Raw genomic sequence first — 25,392 nt, 5'->3', positions numbered from 1 at the left:
AGTTTCTGAAAATCATTATGGTAGAAGACTTTATTTTCATGTGTTTATAAGACATCTGAGATTATGTATAACAACAGGTGATCCTAACTCCAGTGTACAGACTGGATTGTGAAGAAGAAACATCCTTAAAACTTACTTTAAACTAGTATTTCCCAAAATATGTTCCATGAAAAACTAGCTCCATTTTGGAAATACTAGTCTCAACAAAGTTAACCAGGCATCTTTTATGTCACAGCTTCTCAAAGTTTCTGATTTAAAAATATGTTTTATGACTGTCTTAACAGTGTGGTATATGATATGCAGCCTTTTCAAAAATTAATCGATTCTAGATGCTTTTTTCCCTTTCTCTCAGAGAGCCTGAAATGATTACTGTGCTACAGGATCCACTTTCAGAATGTAGGCTTTCATGATGAGAAATTTTGGAAGTAATTATAATAACATTGCCATAAATCACAAATTTCAGTGTAAAAGTAAGAAAAATATTATAAGGAAAAAAGTGATTAAAACACAGTAATGTTGAAGTTGAGCGGGCTATATAAATTGTTTAAATATGTATTTTCTAGTTCTTTCCATTTAAATTCTAAAAGTAATATCACCCCGTCAGCAATGAGTACCCTCGGTGGCCAGGTACTGCTCTCTACTACCATTTTTTCCACGAACAGGAACAAAGAACCATTGGAGAAATGGGTCTTTCCAGATCTTATGCAGTGAGAGTACAACGTAAGCCTGGAAAACTTGGTGCAAAAAAGCAAGGAAGTTGTCAAAGATTAATGACGTTATGTCAAAAAAAATTTAAGACAAATCTTGAAAGAGTTCCCTCTTATCAAAGTTGTAAAAATCTGAGCATCTAATGCAAATGATTTTAATTGATAGTTATACATTGATTCTATGAAAATTGATTAATAATATAAAAAGACAAGAGAGGAAGCCAAAAACATTTATTATTACAATTTGAGGCAGCTATTAAACCAAGTTTATGAAAATTTACTATTTAGAGAAAAAGAATTAAGCATGTTAAGGCAAGATCTACCTTTCCACAAAACCCACAGTTCAGGATGACCAAATAGTTTGATTTTACAGAAGAACATCAGCTAATAAAGGCAAAATAAGTTAGAGAATTAGAAAATCACCACTATACAATCTTTAGTAAAACTGCTGACTTGGACAGGAACTATCAATTATTTTTAAGCGAGTAGGTAAATGGTGAATGGATATAATTTTTGCTGATCACCACTATTTCTGATTCTCCTCTGTCAGGATGTGTAATAGTAAGGCCTTTCCCTGTCTCCTTGAAGTTAGACATGGCCATGTGATTTGCTTTAGCCAACGATATATGAATCACAGTAAGACGGTAGAAATATTTAAGAGCTATAGCATAGCTGTCAATTTCACTCTTTTCCTGCCTTGGTGACTGTAAAGAGTGCATTGATTGGGAGATGTAATTCTGAGTCATCATGTAGTAGACAGTTGCAAGCTTTGAATGAATAAGAAAAAAATTTATTTTTGGTCATTTTAAGCCACTGAGATTCTGGAATTGTTTGTTACTAATCTGTAACTTATTTTCAGGACTATTATAATGGGTAACTGAACATCTGATTGTGCTAAGGTAATATCAGAGAGATGTTTTCCCTTTTTACCAGAAAACTGTAACTGTATATTAGAGAGATCAGAATGTTATTACCCTTATCAGTGATCAATCTTGGAATTACTGATGATGTGGCAACCAGGTAAGATGTGTCTCTGATGGAATGTACTATGCTGTATATATTATTTATGTTGCATTCTAGCCAAAAATGCTTAATATTAATGTGTAATCAGGCCTCTAACTTCCAGTTCTCAGGATACCAGAGGACAAAAGAATATGCTAAATGACAGTACCAGTAAATCCAGAAGGTAAACTAATGACAGGACAATTGGCCTAGTCTCTTCACCAGATCAGTGTTTTGTAAAAAACAAAACTTAAAAAAAGGCCAACTTTACATAAAGAGGCTTAATCCACTGCAATGTGTATTCCCAAATGGAATCCAGGTTTAGACAAACCAGCTGTAGAATGTATGTGAAAAAGAATTAGGGATATTTGAATATGAAATTGGTATTAGATAATATTGAAGGACTGTTAGTAATTCTGATAGCTATGATATTATTTTGAGTACTTTGGAAGATGTTTTTATTTTTAAAACATTACTTCTGAAGTACTTAGAAATGAAGTCTCTTTTAAATATATCAACATATTAAAAAAAGTCTTTAAAATGAGTAAGTTTGACACTTAGTGACATAAGCATCATATTAAGTATTCCAAACATAAAAAATATGATATGAACTAAAACAAAGTTAAGAAAGGCAAAAATAAAAATTTAAATAGCTAATCTGTATTTATGTTTACAGTGACACGTAAATTAATCCTAAACTAGACATCTAGTTTAAGGTTGTACAGATTTAACAAGTATTAATTACTTTATAGTGGATTCTCCTTCTCTACATCCTCCTATTTTCTTCATTTAATCAATGTCAGAGCATTGAACCAATTATTACTCAGAGGAGTCAGCCCTACTGTCTGATGCTGTTTACTGCCAAATGAAAATCAATAGAATCACCCATTGTATGTATTCTAAAGAACTGGGAGCATTGATTTTGAAAACTCCCATCTCATTGGTTTTGGAATACTTCTCATACCGTCTGGGGAGCTTCTTTTCTTTCACCAACAATATGATGCATCACGAGGTCCAATTTATCAGCTAACCGCATCCTTCGGTCTGATTCATGCCACCATTACTCTTGCTCTCCAGTTTATAGTGTCATAGCCTCTTTTCACTTCCTAGAATAAGCTGCACTCCCACTTTCCTCTGGAACTTCAGTCATACAGGCTTCTCTGCCTTACTCTTTTCTTCTCCCTCTTTAACTAGGTAATTGTTGCATATCCTTTAGATCAAAAACTCAAACATTAGTTTCCCAGAAAAAACTTCCCAAATACCCAGACTAGGTCAGTACTCTCCACAGCCCTGCTTACATTCTAATAGTATTCTAGGCTTTCTCTGAGTCTTAGCATGGTTTATATTCAGACCTGTATTTTTAAGATATCCATCTCCCATAGACTCTCAGCAGTATGAGGACAATAAATACTCCTCCTTTGTTTACTGCTGTATCCTTTGCAATTAAAACAATGTCTAGCACTATTTTGTTTTGTGTTTAATAAAGATTTGTGTAATGGCTTTTAATAAAGATTTGTGCAGTGGCAAAACTCTTTAGAGTTTTGGCATAAAAGGCAGTATGATACAGCAAAATAGTAGACAAACACAGAGTCTTATTTCATTCGTTCTTTTATCCCTGGATACATAGAGATGCTGAATTAATATTTTTAAAGAATAAATGGGATCGGAGCTTTGTCTTTAGCCCTATTTCAGTTACATACTGCTGCAATCTTGATCTTCCTTTCTTTGAGTTGCATAAATTCTAAGAAATGAGTTGTTTTAAAGGATGATCTTTAAGGACAATTTCAGCACTAAGAAGCACTTAGAACTAGGATATTCAATTATTTACCTTGCTATTGTCACTACTACTTTTGATACTAGTAATATAACCTTCTGAGACAATCAATGGTATTCGATCAAACAAATATTTATTGGACAAGTATATATTGCCTCTAATTCCAATTGCTATCCCAGTAAGCCATTTGACAAAGTTCTTACATTCACATGGAAGAGTAAAGGGCAAGAGGAGTCCAGATATTCTTATAGAAGAATTAAGCAGGTACCATGAACTGCAAGACAGAAAGGCTTATTTCAAAGATATAAGACTAAAACAGTATTGTGTTTGTAACCAGATGTACAAATTGACTGTGGAATATAATTGAGAGCCCAGAAACAAACCTATGCATATACTGAAACTTGATATATAACAGTTTTATTTTATATCATTAGGGAATGATGGATTTCTCAGTAAATTAGGCTGAAAATGGAAATTGCATCCTAACTAAATCATCACAATTTTTATCATCATTATGATAGATTAAATATTTAAATGTTAAAAAAGAACAGAAAGATTTATAAGGTAGTATAAGAATACTTTCTCAGGGCAGAGAAGAATTCTTAAGATCCTAAAAACACTAAACTTAAAGGGAGAGGTTGTCAAACTAGATTACACTGAAACAAAGAACTGTCCATTAAAAAGAATAAAAAGAGTGGAACTAAAAGTCAAAATCTGGGAGAAAATATTTGCAACACATTTAACTGACAACAAGCTAATGGCAGGAATATATAAATATCTCCTACGGATCAATAAGACAAACAATCTAATTAAAAAAAAAAGAATGGTTGTAACAGGCATTTAGAAAACATACATAGACACGTACTTCCGACAACTGAAACTACCAGTATGTGAATGTAAAGGTGCTTGACTTCTTGGCACAGAGAAAGGTATGTAACTTAAGCCACAATTAGGCAGTACTTACATATTAAGTGCAAAAATGAAGAAAACAGCAAGTATGAGAGATGACTGTATTAAAGAGCATGACCACACATGGCTTCGAGAACTGAGACTGCCTGAGTCCACTTTGCGTAACTATCAGCACTGACAACGAAGGCCACCTGTATCAATATAACTATTTCAAGAGATTCTTGATTGCGAAGATAAGACTTCAAGATAATAAATAACTTCACTGTTTGCTTCAAGCAACTTCTGTGAACCGATATATCCAGACAAATAACTTGCTCTTCTAACAGCTCTCCTCTCCGGACAATACATTACTTACTTAGACAAACAGCTGGTTTATCAAGCAAATCTTCCCATCGCTGTGTCCACCAAACAGTCCTAAACAACTCCATGATTTTTCCCATTAGCAATTATTTTTTGAATTAAAACTCTTAGCTTAGAACTTGAGCCCAGACACTCAGATCTTCTATAAATATTTTCCCCAGGATATTCCCTCCTGAGATACTACTAAGATTCACCCAAGATGGCATCCTGTCTTTGTAACATTAGTATAATAAACTTTGCTTAATTAGTAGACTATTCTGGTGGTCTTTGGGGGACTTGGCAGTCAGCTGTCCTAGCAATTTAGCATTATCTAGTAAAGCTAAAGATATTCATACCTTATGTGCCAGTAATTCCATTCCTGGGTATATATGTACTAGAGAAACTCATACAAGGAGACATGAACAAAAATGTTCTTAACAGTTGTTGGAAACAACCCAAATGCCCATCAACAGTAGAGCAATACACAAACACATTCGGTGTATTTATGCAATGCAAAGTTTTACAGTAATGAAACTAAACTACACCCAGCAAAGAGGATGATGAACAGGGTAATCAGATGGGGAAACCTATCTTCATTACCAATCAAAATTTATGTTACTGTTCGAAAACTTAAAACCACGCTAATATATATCTTTCATGCTTATTCTTCAAAGTCAAACATATTTTTGTTCTTCTGAACTAATACTGAGACTCTTTTTTTGAATATGTATATGGATTTCCTACCACAGATACACATTGTCGGGTCTGTTCTCCTTCTCTTGGTTTCAAAATATGTACTTGAATCCCTTCTTGTATGTATATCTGATATCCCATATTGTTACTCTCCCTGCTTTCAAAAGACATACTTGAATCACTTTTCAAATGTATATTAACAGCCATTTGACACTGGCTTACTTTTTTTTTAATTGAAGTATAGCTGAGGTACAGTATTATGTCACAGGTGTACAATATAGTAATTCAAAAATTTAAGGTTATACTCCAGATATTGGCTGACTTTTGAGTAAAGTTGCTCTCCTTTGATGATTGGCAAAACTGTACCTGTAAAGTTTCGGGATGGTGGTTATTTTAGATATATTTATGTATAGAAGGAGACTTGAAAAACTGAGTTGTCAAGGTTTGAGATGCTGACATGCCTGGTGGTCAATCTCCTTTATTTCTATTTGCCTGCAGATCTTGAGTAGCCAAGAAAAGCATTATTTCAAATTCTGTGGTTTTATGCCCACCACATTAAACCTCCTAGAGCAAAGAAGCAAATCACAAAAACATCCTCTGAAATTCTGCTCGTAGAAAATTTTAAAAGTGGGTAAATCTAAACAATATATTGTTCAAGGATGCATAAAGAGGAGATGAAATTATAAAGAAATACAATCAAAGGATTCTCAAAAAACTAAGCATAATGGTTCACTCTCCTAGAAAGACTGAGAAGGGACACCTAGGAAGGGACTGGCATTGTTCTATTTCCTAACCAGGATGGTGGTTATATGGGGGTTTACTTGTTGATCATCCTCTAAGATGTACGTAGATGAATACTCTCTTTTGTGCATATATTTTACACTGAAAAAATAAAATGTAATTTTTGTTTTGTTTTATTTCTCATGGCATGGATTGGTAACCAGTAATCTGGCATTTGAATCATGAAAAAGAAGTGTATTTCGTGTTTAGCTTACTTTGTTGTGGAAAAATATGCATTTTTTTATTTTCTTAAGAAATTGAATTTATAATAATTTTTAATCTACAAAACAGCTGTAAGTAGAGAGGTTTTAGCTTGGGAGGAGCTGGTTTATGTCAGGTGTGGAATCAGAATGTGTATCTGTATACTTGAAGAAGATAAATTTGAAACCGATGAGGAAGTGACCTGTTTCCTATGTCCACCTTTCAAGTGAAATAGTCAGTAAGTCATTGCTTGGGTGGATGAGAAGCCTTGCACAGAGAGAAAGCCATCCCATTATTTTCTTTTATTCGCCTGCTATGCTGTATATTGCTTTTCAGTTATTCGTTCAACAGATAATTAAACAGAGCTGGAAATAAAGCAGAAAACTAAACAAACCTAGCCCCCGCCTTCAGGGAACAACATTCAAGTGGAGGGAACACAAAAAAAAATCATGGCTAAGCTAGAGAGGGAGGGAAAAAGAGAAAGAAAGAATTGTAAATAAGCAAAAGTAAGGGCTTTGAAGAAAAGGCTGGGTGAGGATGATGGGGTGTTATCTTATATAAGGCACCCAGAAAAGGCCTCAGAGACAAGGTGACATTTGAATGGAGACCTGAAGGAAGGCAGGCGTGAGCCACATGGACGTTCAAGAGGAGAGTCTTCTAGACAAAGGCAGCGTTGAAGCAGGAGCAGGCCAGCTGTGTTTGAAGAATTGTAAAGAGTCCAGGGGAGCTGGCACAGAACCAGTTAGTAAAAAGAACAGAAGTGGAGATGAAGTCAGAAAGGTTTTGGGTTTATGTTTTTGATCAATGAGGGATAAATATTTCCCTCCTTCTTTGCCCCACTTTCACGTGACTTTTCTGTCCCTTATGTGGGACTGAGAAAACAGCTGCCTGTCAGAACTGCCAACTGATGCATCTATATGTCGGTTCTCTCTCTGTTCCTGCTTCAGTGTCTTTGCAATGCACTACCAAAGCCCCTTACACATCCCTTATGTGACACTAATTAAAACATACCGCAAAATTTTTCTGGTTTTCTGTATTTCCTATTAGATATAAAATTCTGCAAGTGGCCCTCTTAGTGCAGTGGGCAGCACGTCAGTCTCATAAAATTCTGTGGAAGACAAAACCACATACATATATATACCCACACACATATATATACACACACACATAAACACATATCTCACTGAACAGTGCATTCTCATTAATTAGAGCATAGTGTGCATACACACTTATTAAACATTGAAAGCATGAGAGGATGAATATATTCTTCAAATGAATAGTGGGTAAGATATTTAATACTATTATGAATAGAGAAAAAATTCCCATTTGCTAGAGCTATTTATGAAAAAAGCATTGAAAAGGGAAATGATGATGCTCTCTGGCAATCTGAACAAACTGTGTTTGCATATCTCACTAAGTTACACAGTCTCTCTGAAACTCAGACTCCTTCTCTGCACAATGAGAATGATATTTACTGCATAGTGAGCGAAGAAGAGAAGAACAAGCAGCCTGTCTACTCTACAAGCTTATTATAAGAATAAAATGAGAGCACAGGTATAATGACCAAATAATAGTCCTGTTCTCATTTGAATTTTTAACATCAGGGGGATAAAGCGACCCTGAATAGTTGCATTTCTTAACAATTATGAGTGCTGATGAATTAATATAATTGACATTTTCTCTCAGGCTTTTATCATTTTTCCACATCATTTGTGGTCACTTTTTTTTACAATAATTTATGAATTGTTTTTATTGTACATCTATGAGTAATCTACATGAAAAATGATTCTTCCTAGCTGACCAAAAGAAATATCACCTAGAGAGGTTCAATAAAGCCCATATTGTTACAGAAAAGTGATAACTTTCTTTCCTTGTTTAAAATGCTTTTATTATATCCCCAAGTCACCTGATATAAAAATTACATTTTTTTTCTATTCTGAAATAACCCTGCTTTCTAAGATTCTCATCAATTTCTTGTTCATGCATTTATTACTTGGTCTCATGTTCCCGTCATTTAGTGTATTCATTCTGGCATATCCATCTGCCTTCATACCCTCCTCTCACTGCAATATCACTAGTCTGGATTAGCCAAAATTATTAATCAAAACAGATATGATGAACCATAATTACTTGATCTTCCTTAGTCTCATTCTCCCAAACCAGGGATTTTTTAAAAATATCCACTGTGAGCCTGAGATAATATTCCTACTCAAGCTCTTAAATGATGAGGACTTAACAATACCCAAGAAGTAAAATATTATTTTAAAAAGCTGCATGTAAATCAATGAAGTTAGAATACTCCCTCACACCATATGCAAAGATAACCTCAAAATGGCTTAAAGACAAACATAAGGCAAGACACTATGAACCTCTTAGAAGAGAACCTAGGCAAAACATTATCTGACATAAATTTCAGCAATGTTCTCCTAAGGCGATCTACCCAAGCAACAGAAATACAAGGAAAAATAAACAAATGGGACCTAATTAAACTTAGAAGCTTTTACACAGCAAAGGAAACCAGAGGCAAAACAAAAAGACAACCTACAGGAATGGGAGAAAATATTTGAAAAAGATGAGACTGACAAGGGCTTAATTTCCAGAATATATAAACAGTTCATACAACTTAATAATAAAAAAGCAAACAACTCAATCAATCCAAAAATGGGCAGAAGATCTAAACAAGTAATTCTCTAATGAAGACATACAAATGGCCAACAGGCACATGAAAAAATGCTCAATATCACTAATTATCAGAGAAATGCAAATCAAAACTACAATGAGGTATCACCTCACACCAGTCAGAATGGCCATCATTCAAAAGTCCATGAACAATAAGTGCTGGAGAGGGTACAAAGGAAAGGGAACCCTCCTACACTGCTGGTGGGGATGCAGTTTGGTGTAGTTTTCATGGAAAACAGTATGGAGATTCTTCAAAAGACTGAAAGTAGACTTACTATATAATCCAGCAATCCCACTCCTGGGTACATATCCAGAGGGAACCTTAATTCAAAAGGATACATACGCCCGAATGTTCATAGCAGCACTATTTACAATAGCCAAGACATGGAAACAACCAAAATGTCCATAGACAGATGACTAGATAAAGAAGCTGTAGTGTATTTGTATAATGGAATACTACTCAGCCATATAAAGAAAATAATGTCATTTGCAGCAACATAGATGGAACTGGAGATTGTCATTCTAAGTAAAATAAGTTGAAAAGATGAAGGAAAATACCATATAATATCACTTATAAGTGGAATCTGTAAAAACAAACAAACTTATTTACAAAACAGTAACAGACACAGACATAGAAAACAGATTTCTGGTTACCAGTGGGAGAAGGGAGTGGGAAGGGATAAATTGGGAGTTCGAGATTTCCAGATACTAACTTATATATATATAAAATAGATAAACAATAAGTTCACACACTATAGCACAGGGAACTATATTCAATATCTTACAGTAAATTATGGTGAAAAAGAATATGAAAATGAATATATGTATGTTCACGTATGACTGAAGTATTATGCTGTACACCAGAAATTGACACAACACTGTAAACTGACTATACTTCAATAAAAATATAGTATACAAAAAAATAAAGAGTAATCATGCATGAAGATAACTCAGTTTATCAACCATAAAATTGCCCTCCAATCTTTCTATGTTTAAAAATTGGATCACTTTTAAGAGTAACCCTTTGGGAAAAACTTCTGTGAGCAGAAGCCAGATTTGGTAATTAAGTTAGTTTGAACAGGTGAAGGAGTTAGTCCATCGGTCCAAACGTTTGGGAGAGAACCTCCAAGCAAGGCTTAATTCCTATACCTGTGACTCCCAACTCACACTGCATTAGTGCAAACGTGATGGTCTATGCTGTAGCTGAAGTAGAGGGTAAGATACCTACTAATGAACAGATCTTAAGAGAAAGAGATTCTAGTTATTTAATCAAACAATTAACAAGTCATTACTATGACTGATTAGTGAAAGTCACTATTTAGGTGTTTTAGTACACTCAAAGATAGTGATTAATTGCACTTCAGAAATTGTGGCCTATTAGAGAAAACAAGGTACATACATGAACAACTGTAACTTATTATAAAGCTGCCTACATGTTAGAGATCAACAGAGTGAATATTTCCAGTTAGGGGTTTTGTTTTGATGGACTCTTTAGAAAAATAACTGAATGCCTGGATTCCCATTCTTGTTAAACTTTTCCAAATAATATATTTTTATTAATTTGTTTAGGTTTCTTGAAAATAGTTACATATTTTATTTCGAAAGTAAAGTACATTGAATGTAATTGTAAAAATAGGTATATACAAAGCTCATGCACTCAGATTCCAAAGCTGGTACCTGGAGAAGCTGCAATTCATTTTGCCAATTGCGAGAATACAGCCATCTCGTGGCAACTCTTAAAATTTTAGACACAAAGTCCCTAGGCAGAGTCACCACATTTCCAAACACAACTGGAGACAGACTGCTTGATTACATAATTAACTCACTGAAATCAGGAAAACCTCCTGCAAGCGGCAGCTTGATTGTCCCTGGGGGGCTCCGAAGGACTTGAATAAAATGAATGTGAGCCATTTCTTTACGAGTATCTGATTCGTTTCCTCCAGATACACGCCTAGGAGTGGGGTCACTGGATTGTAGGGTAAATCTGTTTTCAGTTTTTAAAGGAATCACCATACTGTTCTCCATATTGTCTGCACCAAACTACCTTCCCACCAACAGTGTAGGAGGGTTCCCTTTTCTCCACACCCTTTATGTATAAATGAATCACTACTGTAGTCATCAGAAATTAACACAACATCGCCAATTGACTACACTTCAATTAAAAAAAAAAAGAGTGAGTCTTTTATCTGGGTTTTTGCTGAGGAAGTAAATGGGTAAGGAGAGGTGAAAAGAAATCAGAGTCCATCTTTCCCTTTTCTTGCTGTGGGACTTAGTCACTTGGATGACATCAAGTTCTCTATGGCACATAAATTGGGTAGCATTTAGGAGTTGTAACTAATATTTTGTTAATAAATATCTTATATTTAGATCACAATTCTCATGATTTGTGGTAATAATGAATTATACACTAATTATACAAATGCTCTGTTCCTTCACATATTTCAAAAACTTTTAAAAAATATTTGCCGTGTGTTCTGAAGTTGTCTGTTATACCTTAGCATCTTCTCAATGTCACACATTTCTCCTACACCCCTTTCCTCTATACTTTATGTATTAAACTTGCTGGTAATACAACCTAAACAAATAACAATTAATGTATTATCGCTACAGGTTCGTAAATATGCATCTCTAATAGTTCAATCCCTAAGTCTACAAAACACGTCACTATTATTTCAAGCACTGAATAAAAATGTATATTTAAGCACTGAACTGAATGTCAGTATCTTTGATCTAGCCTACATATGACAAGAAGAAATTTCAGGCTTTAGAGAAGCTCTTATAAACTACTGCTAAAACAGAAATTCTAGAGTTATATTCTGTAGACTGATCACTGATAGCCATGCCATATATCAAACACAGACACCTTTTAGACTAAGACATGAGAAATTAAATTGGGGAATGAATAAATGCTGACAGCCACAATGAAGGATACCTAGAGTGCACAATGTCTCAGTATTTGTATGCTTATTTTACTTCACTGGCAGTCACGGAGTATTGGTTGAAATACAGATCAATGTTGAAATGGAGAAATAATGATGAGTCTAAATGAATTATTTACCACTTGTTTAGTAAACAAAATCTTCTAAACATAAATTTCTTGGGTAAGCAATCTAATGAAACAGAAATATCCTGCTATACACAGAGGCATACATTCAGATGTTTTTAACACTGACAAGAGTATCAGCCCTTTAAAGGCAGGAAGAAACAGAATCTTAAAATAGTTTATTTTTTATAGTGCCTCATATTTTGAATGTGTTACCATCCAAAAAGTTATTTTTTTAGTTACTTCAATTAGTGCATAGGCTTACAGAGCTCCTTATGGGGTGGTGAGGCTTCTTAAATCAGTGATTCCTTGAAATTTCTAAGGGTCAGTCACTTCCTTAAAAGCAGAGGGTTATAACTGATGAGTAATTTAGATCCATGTTGGCCAATAGACTTCTCTCATATGTCAAATCCAATCAACTCACAGTAGCTGTGTAAGGTGATATAGTAAGAATGAACCTGAGTTTCAGTGTAAATATGGTGATTACCATTGGATGTCCACCAAGGGGGCAGGAAAAGGGATTTGCTTCATGAATACAGTGAGTTTTCTACCTTCTGACAACCATTTATGCTTCATAAGATGCAATGAAACTGGGAATAAATGCAGTAAACAAACTTATTTTATGAATACTTCCCATTGGTATTTCACTCAGTTTTTCCATCTCCTGTTCCCTTTCAGGTGGATAATGACTACACATACCAGAGTACATAGCAACCTGTTAACAGACATGCTCCCATTGCTTAGCATTGGTTTTGTCTTTTCAAAAATACTGATTCTTACTCATTTGTAGACAAAAACATTGTTATAATTGGTAGCAGATTTGGTGGTTGTCTCTCAAACACTAACGTTACTCTACAATTCAGACTATTTTGCAGCAGTCAATGGGACTGACTTCAGTTCCAAGGGTAAGAATGATTGTTCTAAGCTAATCAGGGCAACTTTAATCTTTTTCCTTGGTGTTTAGTTAATATAAACCAGGTCTAATCCAATCAGCACAGGTGTTACCCTATTCACAAAGAATGATTCCAAATAAGCATAAGACCAATTCAGAATAATCAGATGGGGGTCTTTTTTTTTTTTTTCCTATTTTTTCTTCTGGGGCTTTCCAGAAATCAATGTATTTGCTATCTTGAGAAAGTCACTAGAAAAGAGATCCTCTTCTGTTTTGAAAGAATTATGTACAGATTCCAGAAAATGCTGTCAGCATTTCTGTACCATGAGGAAATTCCACTGCTAAAAAGTCCAACAGAGGGAAGGGCAGAACTGAGAGGATAATAGATAAGTGGATCTGTGTTTGAGCCCCTCCAGAAGCATGCCTCTTTCAGACTTTACAGTTGCATGAGAAAAATAGAATTCCTTTATTTTTATTAAATATTTGCACATGGGTCTTCATTAATAGCAAACAAAATCATCCTGATATATATATATACTTTTATCAATTTTGAAGGAAATTACTGTAGATTACCCTCTCTTGTTTTCTTAAAAGTCAGTAACTATGTGGATCACAACTCTTTTTTTGATGACCTAGGAACATAATTATGCTTGTTCATTAGTATTTATTTTAGAATGCAGAATTATTACTATTTGAATTCCACTACATGGCTCAAGGCCACTGTAATTTCAAATGTAATGAAGTCCTAAACTTTAATTTTATAAAATTAAATTGACATATTAATAAATAAGCCCTAATTGAGTCAAAGTAAATATTGTTTTTCTATCACACTGCCTTTCAAACAAAACTTTGTTTGATTTCAACTTCAATTCTTGCTCAGTTACTGAAATTTAATTTAGTGTCATATAAATATTCATATTTGTGAAATACATTCATTCTATCCTAAAATACCAACTACTATAAAATCTCCGAGAGCTAACTGAATAATTCAAATTATGACTATACTAGACACTAAAAAAATGGACAGTTTTGAATATTTTCTATATCACACCAACAGCAGCAGAATTTGTTGGTCCTAAGATTATTTTAAAAATACAATAGACATTCAGACTTTCCTGGAAAAGAAGGTATACATATATACGTCTGTACGTATATGTAAAAGTAAGTGTTTTCCAAGGAATGACTCATGAGTGACTGGCAATGAAAAACTGTATCACTGATTAGTTAATGCCACATTGTGTGTGTGCGTGTGTGTGTGTGTGCACATGTGCACGAGGGGAACTTTTATTATAGTTCACTGCTGGGGGCAGGCAATAAGGTCCCCAGGATATAGAAGTATCATGATCAAAGTTCATTATAACAGACTCCAAAAGACTGCCTAGAGTCTTCTGATTTTTTTGTGTTATATTAGACATTTTTTTAAACATGGTTATTGCCTGAGGTTTTTTAATTTTGCATTATATAGAGGCTTTGTTTGAATAGTACTTTTTGAAAGGACATTTGATCTCCCTATCTAGAGCTAATCTGTTATCCATTGACTACTCTGACCTTTGTCTCTGTGCTTCTACAGCATTTCAAGAATTATATTATCTGATAATTATATGAAAAGACAAAGAATCCCTCGTTTAAAGTGAGAAAAAATGCAGAAATTAACATCAAAATTCACTTTCAACTTACTTACAGATCTCTGAAATAAGGACTTTTATTTAGAGCATACAGAGTTATCACCAAAAATGCTATTCTATGAGGCTACTGCTACTTGAATTTGATACAAAAGCTTCCTAAAGTACACTATCTTTAAAAAATTGATACAAAAACTTTCTAAAGTACACTGACTATCTTTAAAAAATTGTCGTATTATTTACAGATGACCATAGAACTTCCTATTCTGATTTCTATTATTGGTACATCTATATTCTGTAACAAACACATGTCAAAATCAGTCTTTATATATATATATATGCTCAAAGAAACAGCCTTTCTACTTATTCCTACCTTAATATAAAGTAGTAACTTTCTAAATATGTTATAGAAAAATACCTACTTTGATGAATAGCTTCTCTTTAAAAAGGGAGTCAAATTTTGACAAGTTTTTATTGTGTAATAATTTGCTTTTGAGTAATAAAAACAAAAAGACAAACTGATAGTATGGTATGCATTTAGAAATTATATTTGTACAGTATAATGAAAAACAATAAACCAAACCTCTCTAGGCAAGAGAAAATACAGTTGGCACAATCTCCAATTTCAGTAAATGAAGATATTGAGTTTAATTATACATTTATGGATAAACTACACACCTATAATATTCCATTTCACAGCATAAGAGGTTAGTTCTTAATATCCTACCATCTCCCTTGAGTAGCTCCAACCATAATTCTTTATTATGAAGTACAATCTCTGCATCTGAAATACATATTTGGGGCATTTTCTGGTTAAGTTCATGTCATGAATACATAGAGTATAGATCTCTATGGAGACATTTTGCATCTAGAAACACTAATTTCACATAGCAGGAAAAAAAATTTCAAGGTGTTTTTAAAAATAAAAAGCTTTAAATCCACAGCTTCAGAATAACCTCAAATGTATACATAAAAATGATTAAAGAATATCATTTTGTTTGCTTTACTTAGTAAAATACGTATTCTCATATTTTATCCAAACATATCAACATCAGAGATAAACTTGGAAGATAATCAGATTTGCTCATTCAGATTAGAAGTCAGAGCCAAGTTTTCTAGGCATTTAAAAAACTGCACCAGAAATTCTATTAGCTCATGAATACAACATGCCTTTGAAATTCAGGAAACTCAATAAAAAATATTCAGTCTCATCCCTTTCCTCTTACTTTATATAAGGCTCCTGAGCTATATTTTTAAGCCACAGCTGAGAATGACATCTCAAGAGAAATAAAATCATTCTGTATTTCAGTCTGCCTCTCTATTCTGTAGTTATGAGTAGATTCTTTTAAGTTTTCAGTTACCATGCTCTAAGAATCTTAATAACAACTGGCAAAACATATTTAGTAGTGACATTTAAAAATAACTGTAGATTCGTATTTCATAAGTCATGTTTAAAAATATATATTAGCAGAATATGACTCTGTTAATTAAAGTGATCCTGGTTAATCATTTCCAAATGAAGACAGACAGCCAAATGCAATTAATAATAACTAAAATGGTTAAAAATTAGAATTATTAAAATTTTTTCATCATTGAGGACATCACCATTAGCCTTTGCTCATGACACTGCAAAACTGAGTTAAAATTTATAGTTAAAATCTGTAAGGGCAAATATAACTAAATTGATAGACTACACACTATAAAAGAATTACTAGCCATGATTTCTAGGCTTTACAGAAATACTGCCTTATTCTGCAATTTAATCTCACTATGATACTTTCTGCATATATATATATATATATATGATAGGAATAAATACTATATTATTTCTACTGCTTTCTCTTTGGTGTATTATAATGTCCAAATAATTTTAGTAGAAGATCTCTATTTTGACCTCATACAAGAAAAAGAAGAAATGTATATCCATTTAAGAACAATATGTTTTAAAACTATATTCTAATAAAAATATATTAATATTGCATATTCTATATTTATTAAAGAACCAGTGTTTCCTTAAATAAGGTGGAAAAAACAATGAAAGGACTAATAAACTGATATTTCTGAAGGAAGCTCACAAGCAGAATTAGGTCATTTGCTGGTTTCCATGGTACCACATGTACAAGGCTTTTTTTGTTTTACTGGATGTACCATTCATACACAGGGGTTTTAAAATATAATACAGAGCATTTAGGGTTCTAGAAGAAAAGTACTATTAATTCAATAATATGAAAGATAGTACCTTTTCTGACGCTCTATATTCACATTTGATTTTAAAGTCCTTTTCTTCTAAACATAGCTACAGTGTTTGTTTTGTTTAAAATACAAGTCATCATTTATCATTTATTGACGTCTATTGTGACAAAATTTTAGTAAGAAAGTGATAATATATTAAATCTAAAATCATATGAAATAAATACAGGGCATTACATCAGTTAAAAGTAGACCAAAGAAATGAGTACCAAGCTGTGTGAAGCTCTTTAAGGAAAATAGCAGAGAACTGAGGATCAGGCATAAATGAAGAGAAAAACTATTTTAAAATTCCAAATAACTGGTTCACAAGTTACAGTCAATGAGCAGTAGATTGAGTGAATATACTTTTTTTTTCCAATTAAAAAAATTGTGGTAAAACAAAAATGACATAAAATTTACCATTTTAACTACTTTTAAGTGTATAGTTCGGTGATACTAAATACATTCATATGTATAACCATCACCACTATCCATCTCCATAGCTCTTTTCATCTTTTAAAACTGAAACTCTATACCCATTAAACAGTAACTCCCCATTCCCTTCTTCCCCTCACTCCTGGAAACCAGCATTCTGTTCTTTGTCTCTATAATCGTGACAACTCTAGGAACCTCATGTAAGTGGCATCATACAGTATTTTTCTTCTTTTGAAACTGGCTTATTTCACTTAACATAGTGTCCTCAAAGTATATCCAAGTTATAGCAATGTTAGAATTTCCTATCTTACTAAGGCTGAATAATATTCTATTGTATGTACACACCACATTTTGCTTATCCATTTATCCATCTTTGGACACTTGGGTGGCTTCCACATTTTAGCTATTGTGAATAATGCTGTTATCAATATGGGTGTACAAATTATCTCTTCGAGAGTTCACTTTCAATTCTGTAGGTTACATAAAGTAGACTTTGTGGACCATGAAGTAGATCCAGAAGCAGAACTGGTGGATTATGTGGTAGCTCTAGTTTTTAATTTTTTGAGAAGCTACCATGCTGTTTCCCGTAGCTGCTGTACCACTTTATATTCCTACCAGCAGTTCACAAAGGTTTCAATTTCTCCATATCCTCACCAACACATATTTTCTACTTTGTTTTGTCTTGTAGTTTGACATTAGCCATCCTAATGGGTGCAATGTGGTGGGTGGATTTGCTTTTGAACATTAACTCTTTCTTACAATATTATCTTCCTGTAGATTCCATGAAACACTTTACCCTGGGTCCTTTGTCCCCTCCCATTTTGCTTTTTGTCCCGAGCATGAATACTGTTAAGATAACATCATGTGTGTCATCAGTGATGATAAAAATGTTCCATAATCAATGCAGCAGCCACTAACCATATGTGATCACTAAGCAAGTGAACTGTGGCTAATGAAATTGAGAAAATAAAATTCTAGTTTAATTAATTTTTAATTCAATTTAAATCTACATGTGACTATTGTTTATTATATTAGATAATACATTTCTAGATCCTACTTCTTTCTAAGCTCTAACCTCATGTAGCCACCTGCCTCCTTGGCATACCCCCCTAGATGCCCTATGGCATGCAAAATTCCACATAGCCAATGTAAAACTCATTATCACTTTCTTTAGGCCAGCTCCTAATTTACTTAATTCAATAATATCAACTTTGTCCGAGATAGGACTATTCAAATTATCCTTTACTATTCATTCTGCTTCATGTTTCATATCCAGCAAATTATGTATCCTGTTATTTAATCCTAAAAATGTCTCTCAAATCTGCCTTGTTTTCCAAAATACACATCATCATATCTCATACACTACTACAAATAACTTGCTTTGTAAAGAACTCTCAGAAGAAATTAATTGACATTAAGATAAAAGTTTAAATTCTTAAATTCTTCAAAGAATTCACCTCTCTGGTGAATTCTTCAGGTCTCTTAGTCAGAGGTAAAAGTTCCGTCTTCTTCCCTCCCAAACCTTGTCTATATTACCATCACTTCTTTTACTGTGTTATACTGAAATAATTTGCATATCTGTTTACTCCCTTGAACCCACTCCTATGTATTAACTGTTCTGTATTTCAAGTATTTTGCTTCATCCTTGGATTACAGTAGTATACTACAAGAATGCTTAGATAACTAGTAACAATTTATGAGCTAAATGTTGAAGATTTAGAAATATAACTAGAAAATTCCTACACACAGGAGAAATAAGCCTTTTTCAAAACATAAAACCACAGTGATTTTAATTCATTTATTAAAGGATTAAGCAGCTAAGGTTTATATTGGTATGTCACTCATATTCAATCTTTGGAAGAATTAGTTTGGCTTCTATGATTATTTTAAAAAACAAATGCTATTTTTTACAGTAATTATAGAGGATAAGAAGACATCTTCAACATCGATGTAATGTGTCGCCCTTCGGCAATTTTGTACTGTACCACCTGACTGTCATTCAAGCCATGATGAATTATACCTTTTGGCAGCAATATTGAGCCTCATTCATTATTTTCTTAGGTCTCATGCTTTATATCAAAAAGACAAATGCCAAGATAAATTCAAACTCTGTAAAATATTAAAAAAAAAAAAAAGAACTACAAGACAACACTGAAAAAATACTTGCTAGGATTCACATCTCACATCCCATGTATGAGAATGGTTTATTTTTTAATTTCTTTTGAATTCAGAAAAGCACCAAGATAAATTCTTAACTTTTTCATATATATAAATTGTAATGTAATTGGACATGAATTATATTTGTGACCTACCACAAAGGTCTAAAATAAAGTTATTAACTTGAAAAGAATAATCATATTTTTACAAAGTTTGTATAAGATGTATGTATTTATTGTATTTAGTTAGAAAACATCAAATATGTGATTGTGTTATTGTGTTGTTTATCAAATTTAAACTTTTACTGGGAGAAATAAGAAATAACACCTTCAATATTTCAATTGCTTCTGAACTGTTGAAAAAGTTTTCAGTATTGATATATCAATGAAAATAATGCTTTATCATTTTACAAAGTGTTCCTCATATTTCATACCATTTTTTCATAGCTAACAGTGACAGAATTTATACCTAGCTATGTCTTTTTATTTAAAATCCAGTGCTATTTCTATAATCTCACACTACTGTGTGGACTAGAAGTATACCAAACACGTGATGTACTGTGATAACCACTATTATCCTTACTGAAACAAAATATTCTAAAATTCTTCACCAATTTTATATTCCATTTGTACACATTAACTTGTCAGTATACTCTCAGCATTTAATTAGTTTAGTTATATGCTTTCATATCTAAGTGATTTTTTCCCCTTTTATCTTTAAAGTAAAGCTAAATTTAGACTATGTAGGTCAGGGTCTACTTTGAAGACATTAGCACTAGTATTTTTTTAATGTGTTAATAATTATACTCAATTACATACATACTGCATTTCCAGAGAAAATGTACACATTATCTTTCCAACCTCAGAGAATCCTAGTGAGAAAAGCCATTACTAGTGTAGCCCTTCTTGATGTAGAAAATAAAAGTTCTACCAAATAACATAACAAGTTGGTAGCCAAGATAGAATCAAAATCCATATTTCCTAGTACATGCTCTACTCAAGCCCTCTGTATTTATACTTTTATTATGTTGTTGATCAAAGAAAATCTGATTTTAAAACAAAGTATCTATTAAATACTTCTTCTTATGGCTCTGCAAGTTTTTATACTGGTGGAATAAGACTGAAATTCTGAAGCACAGTTTCCTCCCTTGGCCTATGTCTGCAACATGACTCTACCACAGGTAAAATGATGACTGGGGAAACAGTATCGACATAGGTAAATATATGTGGTCACCAAAAAAGTCACAGAACACTTGCTTCTGTACTTTAAGTGTTATTTCATAGATATAGAATTCTTTCCACCATCCACTTAATAGGTTAAACATCTATTTATACAAGAAATACAGTTGAAAATATACATAGAACATGTAACAATATCTGTGCACAAATGTGTGCCTTCTATGAAATGCTCTTTTATTCTCTTGGTGTTTCACACTAAGTACAGACCTCATATATAAGTTTAGGTTGTGTTCTCTGCTCCCCTATACCCTTTCTAACCTATCCATCCTTGCTTCCCAACATTCTCTCAGGAGTTGTAGTGTGGCCAAGACCTCATGCAGCAAGAATTGGTGTATTTTTATACCTCTAAAATTAAAACCTTAGAATTTTCTTTGGCTGGGGACTTCATCTCATTATATATCTGATATCAATATGGTCTCAAATTGCCCCTTCCACCAAAAAAACCCATGAATTTCCTGATCCAGAGGAAAGCAGGAAAATTGGAGAAAACATTATGATTTCATTGCCCTAAAAATGCCCTAATGCTTTTAAAAATAAGTAAATAAATCTAGACTAAGTATCCATAATATTTGAATATATATACATTTATACATACATGTACATATATATACACACACTCATCCAAATTATAGATACATACTCAAAAAGATATGGACGTATATAGGTATCTCTTTCTTCCTATCTATCCAATCTATTTATCTATCTATCTTCTCTCCACATACTAAGAATATACTTAAGGTATTGAATGTTATGGAGTTATTATTTGGGAGTGGGGGCCACATTTATCTTGCTAATAATGAATGATCACAGGATGGATATATTCAAAACTAAATCAAGGAACTAGAATAGACTGGAAAGAAAAAAAAAGTTATAAATATAGTTACAATTCAGAAATTGTGGCTCAGGAGAATTTTAAGTAAAATATGGTCCAAACTCTTCTGATTTTAAAAGTTAAGGAAAAATTCACACAGCTCTTAAATGCGAGGGTAGACCTAGAATTTTAGTTTTTATATTTTGAGCTCATTCTATTACCACTCGTTGACTTCAGTTATTATACCACAATTCCTCGTTCTAAAGCAGAAGAACAGCCTTGAAAAATTTCACTAGGAAGAGTTAAGAATGATTCAGTCTTTCAACTAAGCATACATAAATATGGATTCTTTAAGGGTACTGACATGCCAATATTCTCTGCAAACTCTATCCCCAAAAGGCAGGTTATGAGTCATTAAACCAATAGTTGGTCAATGTAAAAATTCATATGATGTCATATGATATCAGAACATAAAACTTATTTGCTCCGAACTCTAGAATTTAATTTTCTTCATTCCATAAACTCACAGCCAAGAATCTACAGTAAAAGTAGGTATGAGCATTATTGAGTAAAAACAATTGTTGTAAGTTCAGTCTTTTTCTTTAAAAAAAAAGCCCCCCCCTTTTTTTTACTGCAATAAAAAAGTCCCATAGACAACCAAGTACCTTATATACTGCAACAAAATTTTCAAGATATAGAAATTCAAAGACTCATTTTGTATTGCCCTTAACCTAAAGTGAAGGGGGTACACTTGAGAATATACCGCAAGTCTACTTTCAGATTAAGGATTTTATTAAGAATTGATTTTGAAGACAAATCATCAATTATCGGTCTGTATGATCTTAATCGAGTTGCTTATCATCTTTACTCCTTAGTGAAATAATAGGAGATACTTAGAATCCTTCCTAGCACATTCTACAAATAAATATATATATTTTTCTTGATGGTTCTTTTCCTTTCTTCCATCTACTAACAAAAAGAACAAAACTTTCTCAACATTTTCATGAAAGTATTTCTCTCCTACCTTGGTAATGGTCTCATGAAGGTTGAAAAAAGGATCCATTTCTTCAATTTTCGTTGCATGTTTAGGGAAAAGGGCCTCAGAGAGAAAACTTGGACCCTGTGGAAAACCAGAAAATAAACAACTTAAACTCTTCATTGATTTTATTTTTCAAGTGTTTATTGGATTTTCTTTAAAGATTCAGAAGGACTCTAAATTGCTCTAAGGTTTCTTTGATTGTTGGACTTCATTCGACTGATTTAGTTAACCAATCACAAAATATAAATAAAAATGAGCAGAATTCTGTAACAACATTATTTGCACTTACAAAAGAATGTTTTCTTACTCAGAAGATATGATTATTTGCAGTCCCTTCCCCCTTTTTCCAAATGCCAACTTACTGTAGAGTAAGATACCTTGGCTATAAAACCTGTATCTGAAACCCTTTCTCTATTTCATATATTAAATTATATGCTACTAGGCTGTAGAAAGGAATGTTTTTGATTTAAAAAAACCTAGGCGACAGGGTACATGGTATTTTGAACACTGCAAAACTTACTTCAAAACAATAGTAAGATATATTTGGGGTAGAATGACCTCGTGACTTTACCTGCTGCCAATAAAGTGGTAACATATTGCATCATCAGAACCTTAATGTTAAGATGATTGAAGTGAATCGAGATACTGTAACACATTTTGTACTTGCAGGAGTAGATAGATTTCAGGATGCAAGAAGACACAGGATGTTGATAACTAACTATCTGCCATGGTCTGAATATTTATGCCCTGCTCCAACCCCACAATTCATATGCTGAAATCCTAATCTCCAAAGCAATGGTATCAGGAGACGGGGACTTTGGGATGTGACTAGGTTATGAGGGCTCTGTTTTCACCATTGGAATCAGGGCCCTTATAAAAAAAAAAAAAAAACCTCACAGAGCTCCCTAGTTCCTTATGTGAGGATATAACAAGAATTCTGCAGCCTGAAGGAGGACCCTCACCTGACCATGATGGCACCCTGTCTTGGATTTCCAGCTTCCAGAACTTATGAAATAAATTTCTGCTGTTTATAAGCCACTCAGTCTGTGATACTTTGTTACGGCAGCTCGAATGGACTAATAAGACACTACCTATAACAATGCTCTCACAGCTACCAACAGTACAAGCATCTTAGGAAGTAATTACTTAACAAGGAACTTTTGTTTGAAAACCTGAAGCAGCTAGAATTATTTATCTAGAAAATATAAGACTTGGGATAGGATATATGTATGCATGCAGATGACAGATACATAATCTTTCTGAAAACTATCATGGAAACTATCATGTGTCATTCAAGCCAGTCTACGCTGACAATGAGCACACGAGGTAACAAATTTAATTTGAATTCTATTAGAACTATTTATCAGAGCAATCCAAAAGCAGAACAGACTACTTTGGAATGTATCAGTAGTGGGAAAGAAAGTTAGAATGATGTAGTTGATAGACTCAGAAGTCATACAGATGAGAACTGAAACCAACATAATTGCAATTCCCTATATATTGAGTAATTCTGTGATCAAGCATACTCTCCACTCCCTATTTTGAACAATACTGTGATAAAAAAAATAATTTAGCTGTTTGCTCTAGCATATATGCACTTTTGGATAATAAGACCATGAATCAACCAAACAGCTTACCTAGCAAGACTAACAGCTTATTAATCAAAACTTGTTTATGTTTCTCTTCTCATTTTGCCTGCCAATCTAAAACTAATTTGTCAGAAACTCTGTCCAGTCCCAACCATTACTCCACTTTTTAAGATCTGCCATAAAACCATACAACCGAGGCATAAAATACCATACATGTCCTTTCCCAATTTTCCCCCATTTTGAGATAATACTAAGACACAGTGCTATGGTTTGAATAATTCATACATTGAAGTCCTAACCTTCAGTACCTCAGAATGTGATCTTATTTGGAAAGAGGTCATTACATATACGAGGTCTAAGTTAGAATGAGGTCACACTGGAGCAGAGTGAGTCCCTGGTACAATATGCCTAGTGTCCTTATAAAAAGAGGAAATCAGAGACAAATTTGCACACAGAGAGAAACCCACGGGAACATGAAGGCAGAGACTGGAGTGATGTGTCTACAAGCTAAGGAACTCCAAGGATTGCCTGAAGACCACCAGAAGCAAAGTAAGAGGCTTGGAACTGATTCTCTGTCACAAGCCTCAAAAGGAACCAACATGGATAAAATCTTGAACTGTTAACATGATGTATCTGTTCTTTAAGTCATTCATCCTGTGCTACTTTGTTATGGCAGCCCTCAGAAAATAATACACTCAGTCAAGGTGGTACTGTTCTTTAACAGGTTTGATACCACTGATTTTGTTTATCAACAGGTTTTTTTTTTTTGAGATATTTTAGGCAGTCAACATATAAGTAAGTTAGAATTTTGGTTTTGTCACTTAATTGTGCCATCTTAAGCGACTTAGTCTCCAAAGGATTAGTTATAGCATCTAAGAAACTTGGATAATAACATATGTCACTGAGGTGCTGTGAACTGTCCAGTGCCGGCCACGTAGGAGACACTGTGTTAATGGCATTGATGATGTTGCTAAAAACAGTAAACATCATAATATTGATAGGGTGGTGATGATGGTAGGATGCTGAACTAAAGGAAATCCAGTCTGTATGATTCTAGGAGAAACAGTACACAATTTGCATAGAGATATCTTTAAATTAACTTTAGTGAAAGTATGGCATGGACAATTTGTGGCACTTATTTTCATGTAATAAGTAAGTTTGAAGTCCTTCAGAAGTTTACCCTATGAGTAATTATAAATAATCTCCTTGAAATAATTTCATCTTATTAGTATACTTAGCTAAACAAAACTTAA

General features: G+C 33.4%; 1 protein-coding gene across 6 annotated transcripts in view; it reads right to left on the bottom strand.

The window, feature by feature from the left end:
• NAALADL2 (N-acetylated alpha-linked acidic dipeptidase like 2) overlaps nt 1-25,392 on the bottom strand; it is a 1,170,852-nt gene that overhangs the window by 138,853 nt on the left and 1,006,607 nt on the right. For 5 of the 6 annotated variants that reach the window (XM_072961150.1, XM_072961146.1, XM_072961152.1 and 2 more), the window contains 2 exons: nt 22,536-22,631; nt 15,369-15,425 (listed from right to left, as the gene is read on the bottom strand). In XM_072961150.1, the coding sequence (XP_072817251.1) occupies nt 15,369-15,425; nt 22,536-22,631 (153 nt within the window). The remainder of the gene's footprint in view (nt 1-15,368; nt 15,426-22,535; nt 22,632-25,392) is intronic. The other variant, XM_031681582.2, reaches the window with a different exon arrangement.

This window comes from Vicugna pacos, chromosome 1 (genome assembly GCF_048564905.1).
Source record: "Vicugna pacos chromosome 1, VicPac4, whole genome shotgun sequence".
In the NCBI taxonomy this organism is placed as follows: domain Eukaryota; kingdom Metazoa; phylum Chordata; class Mammalia; order Artiodactyla; family Camelidae; genus Vicugna; species Vicugna pacos.
Note: the sequence above shows the minus strand (reverse complement) of the source record. Positions and strands in the feature narration are given on the sequence as shown.